Source organism: Vicugna pacos, chromosome 10 (assembly GCF_048564905.1).
Source record: "Vicugna pacos chromosome 10, VicPac4, whole genome shotgun sequence".
Taxonomy (NCBI): domain Eukaryota; kingdom Metazoa; phylum Chordata; class Mammalia; order Artiodactyla; family Camelidae; genus Vicugna; species Vicugna pacos.
Window position 1 is genome coordinate 64,627,065 of NC_132996.1, and position 14,473 is coordinate 64,641,537.

The 14,473-nt window shown below is 45.1% G+C and overlaps 1 protein-coding gene and 1 non-coding gene across 2 annotated transcripts in view; both read right to left on the reverse strand.

Annotated features, from left to right (window-relative positions):
- OSBP (oxysterol binding protein) overlaps positions 1–9,100 on the reverse strand; it is a 28,402-nt gene extending 19,302 nt beyond the window's left edge. The window contains exons 1-3 of the mRNA XM_072970012.1: positions 8,250–9,100; positions 3,671–3,879; positions 1,195–1,445 (exon numbers count right to left, since the gene is read on the reverse strand). Of these exons, the coding sequence (XP_072826113.1) occupies positions 1,195–1,445; positions 3,671–3,879; positions 8,250–8,623 (834 nt within the window). The 5' untranslated portion in view covers positions 8,624–9,100. The remainder of the gene's footprint in view (positions 1–1,194; positions 1,446–3,670; positions 3,880–8,249) is intronic.
- On the reverse strand, positions 2,987–3,131 carry LOC116285535 (small nucleolar RNA SNORA48). The gene has a single exon (XR_004195248.2). It is a non-coding gene; the product is annotated as a small nucleolar RNA SNORA48 (small nucleolar RNA).
- Positions 9,101–14,473: the final 5,373 nt, after the last annotated feature.

Sequence of the window (14,473 nt, forward strand, 5' to 3'; positions counted from 1 at the left end):
GCCTTAGATGCGAAAAACTAAATTTTCCTTCGGTCATAGGAAAAGAACTTTGGTCTCTCGGAGCCTCGTTATCTAAACTAGTTCTAAGCAGACGTCTTATCACTCCTGAAACAAGGAGAAATCTGGCCCCAGTGAAGAAAGTTCAAATCATTTAATGAGACAGGAAAAACACCACCACACCTGCCTAAGCCCTGTCTCACAGAGAAGCCTCTCGCGTGCCCTGTGCAACGTCCTCCCATGTTCTGACGTGGAATGGGGGTGAGCCAAAACACCCTGCCAGGTAAGGATCGGTTACCGGCAGAGGACACCCAGCACTGCTTAAACCATGCTCTCATTTCATCCCTGTCACAACTCACTAATGCCAGGGGTGCTCTGGGTTTACCTAGAGCCGTGCACCTGAGCAGCCGAAGCATTCCACAAACCAGCAGCAGCCACTCGAGGCGGGAGTCAGAAGGAGGCAGAAGCGCTGGCCCCTCCCTTTCAAAAAAAAGTGCCCAGGGGAGTGGGTATAGCTCCCTGGTCGAGTGCATGAGGTCCTGGGGTCAGTTCTCAGTACCTCCATTAAAAAAAAAAGTTGCAAGAAAAATTTAAAAATGGAAGTCCTTAATGTTGAGTATTTCATCACCCAGCATTACCACTCCAATCAAAGACTCAAGATGGGACCAAGTAGTATTATAGGGTTCTCACTAGTACTAGATTCGGCCCCCACGTACCACACTGTAGCCCAGAATGCATTAGCAAAGTAGGGGTCAGCCTCCAACCTAAAGCTTAAACTCAAAGAACATGACAGTGGAAGGGACCCATGAAGACCTTTCAGTTCCAACAAATAAGCTTAGAGAACGCTAAACAAACAAATAAAACAGAACTGCAACCCAGAAAGATGAAGGGACTCAACTAACATCCCCATCAGATGTCCTGCCGGCGGCAAAAGCAGGGCTAGAACCCTGGACTCCAACTACCTCGCGGGCTGGAGCAGTGTCCCCCTGACCATTTGAGCAGAGCGTGAACGTCACTGCACCTGTGCGCCCTGTCCCAGTTTCACGCAACAAACCACGTGGCTTAAACCCCCTGAACAGCACAGCAGGACCTCATGGTCCTTCTAGGCTTTATTAACTAGTTTCCCAGCGCTTAGGGAGAATTACATCTCAAAGGGGGGGGGGAGTGAAAAGCGAGGCGGGCACCACGCGCACTCACGTTGATCATGGCATTGGACGTTATCCTGAAGAGCGTGGCCCGCTCGTTGACCTGCTTGATCTTCTCGTTGCTCTCGGCGGGCAGCCGCAGGGACTCCAGCTCGCTGAGCGAGCGCTGCAGCGCCGTGCCGTGCTTGGCTATCAGGTCGTTGCACGTGCTCAGGTCCTCCACTTTGCTGGACAGGGTCCGCAGGGTGTTCTGCAGCTCGGTCTTGTCCGTTTGGGAGACGGACTCTTCATCTCCTGACTCATCTGGAGGGGTGAAGAAAGGGGGAGTCACGTGACTCCCGGGCCCAGGGCTAAGGGGGGAACCCTACCAGCTCTACCCACAACCAAGCCCGACATGCCTCAGGCTGTGTGTTCTGACCCACCGAGGGCTCGCCACAACGAGGTAATTCACCCGCAGTGTGGTCCACAGCCCACCTGCCCACCTGCATCACAAACACCTAGGGTACTTCTTTTTTTTTTCCTGGGGTGCACAACAATAAGCATTTTTTTTTAACTCATGCTTTTTTTCCCTTTCAGTTTTATTGATCTATAATTGACATATAGCACTGTTGTTAAGTTTAAGGTGTACAAAATATACACCTTACATATATTGTGAAATGATTACAACATGTGAGTCAACATCCATCATCTCATATAGATACCAAAAAAGGTTTTTTCCTTGTGATGGGACTTTGAGGATCTACTCTCTTAGCAAGTTTCAGATACACCGCACAGCAGTGGTTAACCACGGTCATCATGCTGTACACTGCATCCCCAGTGTTACCTTATAACTAGAAGCTTGTGCCTTTTGACTCCCTCCATCTGATCCCCTCATGTCCCGCCCCAGAGTTCTTCAAGGTGCAGAGTCTCTGGCCCCACCCCTCCCAAAGCTTTGATTTGGCTGCTGTAAGGCAAAGCCCAGGAATCTGCATTTCAAATAAGCTGCCTGGGTGGGTAATTCTGCTGCACACCATGGTTAGAGAACCAGTGACCTAGAGGACAGGGTGGACAAGCTAAATGGCTCTTGGGACTGGGAATGAGTTACTGAGCCTTTTAGCCCTAGCCTGAGTGTCCCAATCTAGTCACACTGAGTATCACTGCAAATCCACTATCATCTGCCAGGCGATCGGTGGGTCTTGTATGAAACAGGTTGAGAATCGCTGTCTGGCCTTTGTAAACCAAGTCTACATCATCGAGAGACTCATTAATTTCTCTTTCCTAAAGGAGAACTCAGGACCTTCAGGATGAGTTCATCTGACACCAAAGCCAGCACTGCACTGAAAGCAACGCATGGTCTTCTGTTACATGACTTTCAAATAGCAAGTCAAGCAGGGAGCTGTTGTACCTCTCACTGTCGGCTTTGTACTTAACACTCCGTAGCTGCAAAGTGCTTTTCCAGCAGTGTCACTTCCTTTGGGGGAGCTAAAATCAGCACTAAAATCAAAACGAAAGACCTGCCCAATCTGCTAGACAGGGAGGTAGGGCCAAAGTCAATACAGAACCTGTGAGCCCAAAATTTACAAAGCAGTAAACTCTCCTCTTACTGCTTTTGGTAGATACTAAATACAGGGTGGGAAATAACAAGGGGTAAGAAAAACAAGAGCTGAACAAAAGTTAGCAGGTGACCATCTTGGTCAGCTCTAAATGAACAAACTCCACGTGATTAAACTATCAGTATTTGGAGGGAAATCCTACCATCTTCCTTTAAGAAAAATCAAAACATAATTAGACTGCTCTTTTCGGGAAGACTAAGGTAGCAAAATAAAGATTTTTCACAAAAGATATCACATATCATTATTTTTTTTTAATGTGCTCCAGGAATGAAACAGCTCTGGCCCCCAACTCTGGCATCAAGCTAGGATGAACAAAGGACTGTACACCTGCTTTCCCCCTGACTGATGTAAGAGCAACACCACCGGTCAGGTGTCTCTCTGCCCACTGCCAGGGGGTTTCACATATAAAGTTTCTGGCAGTTGATGAAGATTGCTGGTTTCAACTCAACTAGCAAATAGTAAGAAGATGTCAGGAGAAAAGAAGAAAGTAAGGCTAGATCAAATTGGGAGTTGTAATAACCTAAAGACCAACTTGTTAATAAAATAATTATTTCACAAAATTTCAAGGTAGTCAGTTGACATTAAAAGCCGAAAGGAAAACTGTCACGCTTCTAGGACAGTTTCCCAAGCTCAACAATTCTGACATTTTGGGCCAGATACCCCTGTTGTGGGGGCCTGTCCTGTGCAGTGGAGGAGGACACTACTCCCTGGAAGCCAGTAGCACCACCGCCCCTCAGCTGTAACCAATGTCCCCTTCGGGGCAGAAGTGCCCCCAGCCGGAAGCCAGCACGCCAGGAGAAATGCTGCATGATGGGGAGAAACCTGACACACTCAAGAGAGAGCTGATAACCAAACGACAAGGAGGGACAAAGTAAGATTTGTGCCTAAGAGGGGCAAACGGAATGTCCCGCAGATGCGGTGTTCTTCGCTTCCTACCTGATTCTGCCAGCATCTTCACAGCCTTGGCCTTGGCCAGCTCCAGGGCTGTCACCCAGCGCTGCCGCTCCACTTCCGAGCTGGCCTTCAGATGGTAGGTCTGAGCACCCCCGTTGGAAATGATGAAGTTGCAGGAGTCCTCCACGGTGATGTTGGCTGTGGCGAGGTTGATGGTACCCCGGCAGGTGTGTCTCATTTCTGCCTTCGACCTGTAATAACGGGACAAAGACAAGCCAAGTAAAAAGCGGATAGGGTGGCTTATCCTTCCTCATATTCCATTTCTTTTCCTAAGTCTAAGCCTTTCGAAAATCCAGTAGTCTCAGGCGTCAGTAAGTTTTATTATTTCCCTCAAATGGCTCCTTAAAATTCCAAAAACCATCAGTAGGGATTTCCTTCCAGAGCCTATAAGTTGTCTCTGAGTCAGGCTGTATTGCTCTGCTGTTCCTCTCGCTCCCTTAGCTTTCAAAAACTAGGTTTCACTGAAGGGTAACTACATATAATACCAATTCAGCAACTCTGAGTGTACGACTGAGTGAGGTTTGACAAACGTATACGATTGTGCAGCCATCACCGCAATCAAGATATAGAACATTTCTACCACCCCAAAGGGTTCCTTTGTGCCCTTCTGCAGGCAGGAATTACCTTCTATTTAGCAAGTTATAATCGTGAAATGGCGCTTTATAAACTCATGCAACAAAATTTTGTAGAATAATCTTACTGAGAGAAAGAAGAGCTCCATTTTACATATATTAAACAGCCCAGCCCCACAACTGTAACTCAGCCCAAAAGAGAATTGTCACACTCTGCTCACAACTACAGTGCACAAGTGTAAGGCACGCTGAGATGTTTAGAGTGTATTTAGAGTTGTATTTGACTGCAGCTCAAATGATATGAAACAGGGATAACTAGCTTTCTGTGGGTGTAAAGAAAGAATAATCATTTAAGAATCACCAGGTGGTATAATCTTTCCAGAATATATTTCCTCAGGTCCACTGACCTCTGTTGGTGGGAACTCCTAAGCCATTCTATTAATAGCTAGGAAAGATTCAGCAAATCTGTTCTCAGAGGACTGGGTGTAAAAAATTTTCCCCATCTCTTTTGACTGACAGTTCTATTAATAAACTCACTTTTGAACTTTGCTGCACTGCTTGGTGACAACAAGCTACAAGAGACTTTATGTGAAAAAATCAAGCTGCCAGAGTAATTGAGGGGACGGGGCCGACCGTGCTCATTTCCCCCTAGCCCCGGCCGCTTGGGCGCGGGGACCTGTGTGTTGAGGCTGCAGTTTTTCCTGACCAACTTGGAACGTAAAGAGGTCAAAGTCCCTTGCCAACTGTCACCGTGCACAGCAGAGCCATTTCCCTTTTGCTCGTGCCAAGTGGCCCAACACACCGGGCACATCCAGAATTCCTGCACGCCAGAAATGACACACTCCATCTCCAGAAACTGCGATTTCAGAGGTTTGAGAGAGGCTGTTCACTGTGTTTTAGGAAGACAGATTTGCTATTGTTTGGTTTGTCACATGAAACTGGTTTTTCTTCCTCAAATGCACAAATGAGCAGTATGGGATGGCCACAGGGTCTCAGTGGACCGGGCCATTTTCCATCCCCTGCACCTGCCACACTGTAACATGAATCCCTGTTTTTTTCTGTTACCTCCCCTCCCCCGCCCCCTAGCTTCAGTTACATTATGAATAATGCAAGCGAACTACAGACCCACTGCCGACAGGCCAGCTCGCCCCTGCTTTCTACTCCAAAGGTGCTACTTGGACCTTCTACCACATTCCTCACAATGTGTTTCTACTTTTCACAAGCCACTTCCTAGGACTCTCTTCCATCTGGGTCATCTTCAGGAACTAAAGAAAGTTTCCCAAATCACAAGAGCCTGGAGCAGTTTTTAAAATGCCAAGGAACCCTGGGCGTAAGGCAGGCTTGACCTCGGAGCTCGTGAGTTCGGGTAGATACACCTGTGCTTATAAATGATTGATGCAGAAGTTGGAAAGAGGTGGTGTTCAGGGTGCAAGATAGGTTCTTCTCACACTTCAGTATTAGGTGGTATCTTCTGGTTAGAAAGTTATTTCCGGAAAAGGCCAGCCGAAACAGTAACTCAATCTCTAGAAGCCAGCCAGGAAAACCAATACTATGGGCTTGTCACCATGCATCTGAGAGCGCTGGGATTCCACATGTGGCTCTGAGTAACAGGACATCCGTGCAGCTTTGCATGTAAGGAAGAACAGGATAGGTAAAACAGAAGGCTTGCCAAAGCCTATGAGCACGTCCCTCAGAGGACGGATCTAGGAAGCACTCAGTTAAAAAGAAAATAGTATTTTGTAAGAGGCATATATAGGAGATGACAGGTTCTGGAGTCATGAAAAGCAGGACGAACAACAATGTGGCTAAATAACTCTAAGGAGATGGGGACCCAAAGAACCTGTTCAGAAGAATAAACTACTGATCGGTTGGTAGGAAGTACTTCAATGTGATTTTGAGACTAGTGCATAGATTTGATAACTTCGGATCCTGTTGCTTGGTTGGTTTTGTGGGTGGAACTATCTTAGCTGGCAAGGACAGGCCAATGGCATATTTCCCAATATGTGGTTTCGTATGTTTTGGAAGGAGTTTTAGCTGTAGTCAGACAGGTACCACTAGCTCTTGTAAGAGAGAAGTTAAAAGTGGTTATAAGTACGTGACGAGACAGCAACATCTAAGTTATTAATGTCCAACCGAGATCAATATTGATCAAGACTGGAACTGATCAAAGACTTAACTGGCCTGGAAAGTGGATTTGATTAAGAACTTGGATGAGGAAAAATGACCACACATTAAGGCCTTCAGCTGACATACAACTTTTGAAAATAGGGTATCAGTGTTAATAATGACTTATAAGCCAAGTCAGGACATGAATCAATTGAACATCAGAATGATGTTCAGTGTAACCGGAAAACATGAACGTAAGTAGGGGAAAAACTTTGGAGCAAACTAAAATTTTAGATTTGTGATTTAACCTTAAACTGATGGTTCTGGATGAGTAATTAGAAAGGGTTAAAATTAAAATCAGTTCTGAATATAATAACGCAAATGATACACACAAATGTTCATAATTAATGTCACTTAAGCAGGGAGGATGCACTAAGGTATTTTCCACTGTGTTAGAGACCAGATAAGAATGTGTTCCACCTTTATCAACCTCCAACTCCCATCTTCAATTTCCTCTCAAAAGTTCTTTAAGAGATGATACAGTGGAGCTGATGGAAAAGAGATTCGTTCACCCTAACTGTCCCCATGGCAGAGTGGCTATTGACAGAGGAAAAGAGATACAGAGTGAGCTGTTATTAACAGCAGTGTCTTGGATCCCCAGTAGAATGGTCTTTATAAAAAGACTTCACTCAGAAATGCCATTATATTAAGCAATATCTCCCTTAAAGGTGACTTCTATACATTTTGTATAAAACACACATAGTAACCATGATCTATAAACTTACTTGCTGTAGGTATTTATCCCTGTATTTGATTGATTCACATAACACTAACCTGGGTTTTAGGTTATGTTGGTGTGAAAAGAATTAGTTTCAAATCCTGACTCAAGACCCTGTGAAAGTCGCCCAAGCAAAGTCTCAGTTTCCTCATGGTTAAGGTGGGAGAATCTCCTAACTCCCTGGTTGTCGCTGGGAGTCAAAGAATACTGTACGCAGAACATCTATCCAAACTGCCCAGCCCTCAGGAAACGTTTATGTCCTGTCCTCAAATCCAGTACCTTAACCTATTTATCTACAGTAAGATGAGTAGCCAAAAGCATCTTATGTTACGGCAAGATTGTCAGGTACCATAAATATATATGAAACATTCCAAAACAAGTATTGTTGAACAGATGTAATCATGCCAAGGACATGGATTCTTCTTTGAATTAACTAACCACAGATACCCCAGAATTACTGGATGGAACACTTAATCATTCCCATGGGAGATGGGGCAAGCAAAAATAATAGAAACACGGGAGTGCACAAGTCCACTCTGGGCTGTCCAGAAGGCGAAAGCATACGTAAGTCTTGGGGAGATAGAGAAGACAAGGGACAGATACCGAGGCCACCCTGTGCGTGGTGTCCTTGTGCCTGAATGTGGAGGGGGAAAAGGCGGGTACATCAAGGGCTGCTAATAACCTTGAATTTTGGAGACTGGGCACAGATAGCTAAGCCTTGCGACTTTCACAGTAAGTTCTTCGGGAGCGGCGCCTGGTCTTTGCTCTCCTATACGTGTCCCTTAGCATCTACAACAGCGCCTTCCTTGCAGAATTAATCATTGTGCCGAGGTGCTGCTGGAAACACAATGGAAGAGGAGACGCTCTCCAAACAATCGGAAGAGCCAGGGACCGAGAGAAAGGTACGGCACCGAGGGTGGGTCCGCAGGTGGAGGGGTAAGTCGTGGGGCGTTCACTTTTGTGATGCTGGGCTCGCGTCGAGGGCTGTCAGTGCGCGCAGGTGACGAAAAGGGGCCTGGGGCGACCTTGGCTGCCGCGCGGGCAGGAGGGGGACGGCGCGGGGGCTGCGGGCTGCGGTGGGGGAAGGCGCCCCGGAAGCAGTTACCTGTAGTAGCTCAGGAGCCCGTTGCTCAGCACGAACCACCGCCTCTGGTAGCCTTTGATATAATTGGTCCATTTGAAGAGCCAGCCCTCACGAGCCGAGCCGGAACCCCCAGAGCCCGAGCCGCCTGAGCCCCCCGCCGGCGGCGCAGGAGCCGCGCCCGCCGCCGTCACTCCCCCGGCTCCCGGGCCCGGGACGCCTGCCGCCGCCGCCGCGGCCACCGTGCCTGGGGCTGCCCCGGAGCCTGGCCCCGAGTCTCCGCGGCCGCCGGCGCCGCCTCCTCCCACCATGGGGGGACCGGCGCCGCCGCCGCCACCGGGAGCCGCAATGGCCGCCGGGCCCGGGCCCACCACTCCTCTCAGCTCCGTCGCCGCCATGAGTCGCCGCCGCCCGGAGATACAGGACCGGAACCGCCTACGAGAGCCGCCGTCGCCGCCCGGAGGGCCCCACACGGCTAGCGCATCAGCAGCCGCCGCGCAGCGTCCCCGCCCCGCCAGGCCGGCCGTGGGGAGGAGGGCTCGGCCGCTGGGAAGGAAAAAGTCGATTGGCGCCGCTGAGTGTCACTTGCTGAAGACCCCAGGACATTGGCATTTCTCTGGGGCCTGTCATTCCACACCGCCCAGTGAGAGCCCGGGGTGGGACGCTTCCGCCAGACTCACCGTTGATTGGTGCAGGTGAAGGCCAATCAGACTCATGTAAAGCTCATTGGTGCTTTCCCGAAGTCTCTAGCGGTCAGGGAGGACTCTAGGATGCAGACGGCCCGGCTAGTTTGATTGCCGATTGGCTAGTATTTCTGCCACTCATTTTAGTTTATGCCCCCGTCACCGCCACGTCACCCCTCCCATCACTCTTCTCCTCGTCCCTCTTCCGCCCTTACGGATTGGTGGTTGATGTCAGCTGCTCAACCTTTTCTACCATTTACTGAACGAAGTGAGGAGAAAGGGGCCTCTCACTTTCATTCTTTATTGGTTGGGATGAATATCATTCACATGCCGGCGGAGAGACGGCTCGGTGATTAGAGATGATTGGTTCTTGGGATTGTCTGTGAAAAGGGAGGTTGGCAGTGCTGACCAATGAAAGAGGCTGATTGAGAAAGGGGCAGGCTGGGGCAGCCAATAAAGTCCCGGAGTGCGGTTGAGGGGCGTGCCAAACTGCTTCCACCTTTGGGGAAGTTTGTGGGAGGCAAAAGCGGGTCAGCTTCTCAAAAGCGCTTTTCTGTGAACGGGCGGTGTTTCAATCCCCCTTTCTGAGTTAAGATCTCCATGGTTTCTTGTTAGTAAGAATGATTCTCAGTAGTTAGCGCCTGCCTGAGCTTCTCCCTTCTAAGACCCTCTTCTAGTAGCTGGCTCCGAACTGGAGGCCTGAATTCCTGGGGAGCCCAGAAATTGCTTCCCCAGTTTCCCCCTGAATCCACCATCCGAATTCCGTTCCCTGGTTTGCTCATCATCGCACCACACCCCGTATCTCTTGATTCTAGACTGTCACATGCTTCTCCTAATTTGGTCCCAAGCTTTGCTGACCTAGCTATGAGGAGAAAATAGGACCTGACTTTACGGGTACTTCGTTCCGGTGTCTCCAACAGTCCTAAAGGCCCTTGCTGGTCTTAGCATCATAAGCGCACATGTGTATGCTTAACTTTGCAAACACACACACACAGGGTTACGTTAAATAAATTGACTTTGTTCACACATTTGCGAAAGTCACAAATTCAGTAACTCATGTAACATTTAGATGTTGTCAACTATTGTTACAAAAGGAGATTTGGGAAACCCGGCACCTGTTAACGTTTTGCTAGTTTTGCCCGAAAATAGAAATAGCTGTTAGACATTGTAAAAAAAAAAAAACAAAAAAAAACATTGCTTTTTTTCCTGGCAATATGCTTCATGGTATCAAAATAAAAATACGCTTTTTCAGAAAACGTTTTTAAAAGAAGAGAAATAGCTGTTGAATTCTGGAGAGAGAATATACTGAAAATCTGCAGTTAGTTGTAGGCTACTTGGGATTAGTTGTCGTTGTTGTTTTAACGGAATGAAAATGAACCCCTTTATGTCTGAGCCCTGCCTTTGCTACTTACTGGCTCTCTGATCTTGGGAAAGTCGTTTAAGCACTCCAAGCCTCAGTTTTCATTTCTCTTAAATAGGAATAAAACCTTACAGGGATATTGTTGCTGTTAACTGCAAATGAACTTTTTTGGTAAACTAAAACAGCAACAAAAATGGGAGTTGTGATGCCAAACACATTCCTCAGTTTACTTGCCAACCACAAAGCAGCAGCACAGACTTTTGCAATGGGGAAATCTGGCTGTCCCCACCTTAACCCAGTTATCCAATTTAGCATCATTAACCCTGGACAGTCAACATTTTTGAGTTCCTTGGTGTGCTGCAGCATGAAGTATATAGCTTCACTTAATCAAGTTTTCTTGCCAAAAATGTTGGACCTGAATCCAATCAAGCCTTTAGATCTAATCTCCAGTTTACGGGAGCTGGAGGAACCAGTTAAACAACACTCCCAAGGAGACAATTGCATAAATCAAGAATGTGAGACGTTCTATAAGACACTGGTTTTATAGAAGATAAGATATAAAGATTAAAGAAAAGTGATGTCATAACAAAGAGTCATAAAAAAAACTTAAAAACCGCAACCAAATGCTTGATTGGATTCTGGTTGTGAAAAAAAAAAAAAAGTAACCAGCCTTTTAGACATTTGGGGAATAATGGGAAATTTGAAAATGGACTGGTGATAGATGATGTTAGGCAGTTACTACCCTTTTTCAGTGTAATATTGGTATGATGAATATGAAGGAAAGCAACTTTAGAATCTGGAGAAATGTCGGTCCCTTCAGGAAATGCTGTTGGGAAAACTGGATAGCTACCTGCAAAAGAATCAAACTGAGCTGCCCTCTCATACCATTTACAAAAATAAGTTAAAAGTGGATTAAAGACTTCAATGTAAGACCTGAAACCGTAAAACTTCTAGGAGGAAACACAGAGAGTATGTTCGTTGACATGTCTTAGCAATATTTTTTGGATATGTCTTCTCAGGCAAGGAAAACAAAGCAAAAATAAACAAATGGGACCTAATCAAACTTAAAAGCTATTGCACAGTGACAGAAACTATCAACAAAATGAAAAGGCAGCCCACTAAATTGGAGAAGATATTTGCAAACGATATATTCAATAAGAGATTAATATCTAAAATATACAAAGAACTCATGCAACTCAACCTTAAAACACCAAACAGCCTAATTAAGAAATGGGCAGAGGATCTGAAAAGAATATCTTCTTTTCCAAAGAAGATATACAGATGGCCAATGGGCACAGGAAAAGATGCTCAACATTGCTAATCATCAGGGAAATACAAATCAACACCATAATGAGATATCGCCTCACACCTGTCAGAATGGCTATTATCAAAAAGACAGCAAATAACAAGTGTTGGTGAGGATGTGGCTAAAAGGAAGCCCTTGTTCACCGTTGGGAATATAAATTGGTGAAGCCACTATGAAAAACATCATGGAGATTCCTCAAAAATACTAAAAATAGAACTTCCATATGATACAGAAATCCCACTGCTGGGTATTTATCTGAAGAAAATGAAAACATTAATTCAAAAAGATATATGCACCCCCATGTTGCCTGCAGCATTGTTGACAATAGTCAAGACATGGAAGCAACCTAAATGTCCATCAACAGATGATAGGATAAAGGAGAAATGGTATATGTATACAATGGAATACTACTTGGCCATAAAAAAGAATGAAATCTTGTTATTTGCCACAACAATAACATGGATGGATCTGGACAGAATTATGCTTAGTTAAATAAGTGAGACAGAGAAAGACAAATACTATATATTATCACTTATACATGGGATCTTAAAAAACAAGACGAATGAACAAACATAACAAAACAGAAACAAAGTCATACATAGAGCAGATGGTTGCCAGAGGGGAGGGGGAGGGGAGGAGGAGAGAAAATAGGGGAGGGAGATTAAGAAGTACAAACTTCTAGTTGCATAAAATGTACAGTATGGGGAATATAGTAAATAATTGTACAATATCTTTGTATGGTGACAGATGGTAACTAGACACTGTGGTGAACATTTTGAAATAGAAGTATTGAATCACAATCTTGTATAACAGAAGCTAACGCAGTGTTGTAGGTCAATGATATTTCGAAAACAAACAATTCATAGAAAAAGAGATCAGATTTGTGGTTACCAGAAGTGGGGCTAGGGGTAAGGGAGGAGGAGTTGGAAGAAGGCAGTCAAGATAAGTTATAAGATAAATAAGTACTAGGAGTTTAATGTACAACCTGATAAGTACAATTAACACTGCTGTATGTTATATATGAAAGTTGTTAAGAGAGTAACTCCTTAGAGTTCGTATCACAAGGAAAGAATATTTTTGTTCTATTTCTTTACTTTTGTATCTATATGAGATGATGGATGTTCACTAAGCTTATTGTAGTAATTTCATGCTGTATATAAGTGAAATCATTATGCTGTAAACCTTAAGCTTACACAGCGCTGTATGTCAATTATATCTCAATAAAACTGGAAGAAAATATATAAATAAATAATTTGTTTTAATTGGAAAAATGTTAGGATTCTTTAAATTTCTTTTGAAATGGTCAGAAAAGGAAAGGAAGAAAGAAAAAAGAAAGCCAAAAAAAAAATGAGCAGATTTTGAAATGCATACACACATTTATATCTATATATTTAAATCTATGTATCTGTATATCTACTTATAAAGCAGTTAGGCAAAATGTTCATTGCTGAATATTGGTGAGGAGTATATGAGTATTTTTGTACTATTATTTTTACTTTTTTGGTATATCTGAAAACATTGTTTAAAGGTTTTCAGAGGCTGAGTTGAGTTGAGTTAATGTTACCCACCACCGCCTCCAGAATGCAGCCCAGATTTCTTCGCCTGGCAAATGAGGCCTTTGACAATCCAATGCAACTCCTCTTTTTCAGCCTGTCTCTTTCCCTTTGTCTTGATGTACTCTGTGCTGCAGTTAAGCTGACCCATGTGTCTTCATCCACATTTGCCCTCCACTCTCCCTCCAGGGTCTGCGATTTCCCTGCCTAGAATCATGGCCCTGCATCAGGACTTGTCTTGCCCTAATGTTATGTTTCTGACATTTCACCTTTCTTGAGGGTGAGTTCCTCCAGGGCGTGATCATGTATCTGTTTCATCTTTGGTATCCTCATGATGCTTAGCATATTCATCCATTTAACAAATATTTTAGGTTTATTTAATCATTTATTTTGATGGAGGTCCTGGGGATTGAACCCAGGACATGGCGCATGCTAAGCACACACTCCATCACTGAGTTACACCCTCCACCTCCTGCAAGGGATAAACAATTCTTTAAGCAGTCTGGGGGCTGGGGAGGAGTTAGAAAAGTGAAGAATGAAGACAGTCTTTCTTGTGTGAAGACCTGAGCAGGACAAAGGGAGGCAGAACCTGAGGTGGAGGGTTAAGAGGGAGAGGCGGCAGCTACCAAAGGCCTGCAAGGCCCCCCGGAGGAGTTTGGGTTTATTACAAGCACATCATGAAGCAACTGAAGGGATTAGGGTAAGTGACCCCAATTAAAAAAAAACCTTTTGTTTTTTATACAATTTAAAAAGATTACATTTCATTTACAGTTATTATGAAATATTGGCTGTATTCCCTGTGTTGTACAATACATCCTTATAGCCTGTCTTACACCCAGTAGTTTGTACTTCCCACTTCTTTGCTCCCATGTTCTCCCTCCCCCTCCCCCCGCCCCCCCCCCATGTTTTTTTTTTTCCTGTTATTTTCCACGTTGGCCCTGGCTCACTGTCCTGACTTTTGCCAAATAATAGTTTAATAGTGCAGATTTTATCAACGTAATGTAGGGTAGGTATTTGGTTTCCCAGTTTTACTCTAACTTTGTGTGTGTCATCAATTCAAAAACTCTTATTGGAAAAAGTAATTTGTGGTTTCAAAGGACAACAGGGTGTCTCCCTCAACTGAATTAAGAAGAAAATCAAATTTGTTTAAGTCTGGTTCCCCTCGGAAGCTTATTGAGTGGTGCTCCCAGGGACAACACCTGTGAGTGGGGGAAGGAAACAGGTAAGGGAGAAGTTGAACTGAGATGCGCGTGAGGCCTCAGCTGTGCGGAGGTCCGGACTTGGGTTGGATTGTCCCAGGTGTCCAAACCTGAGACAACATAGCCGGGCACTTATTCCATGTACAG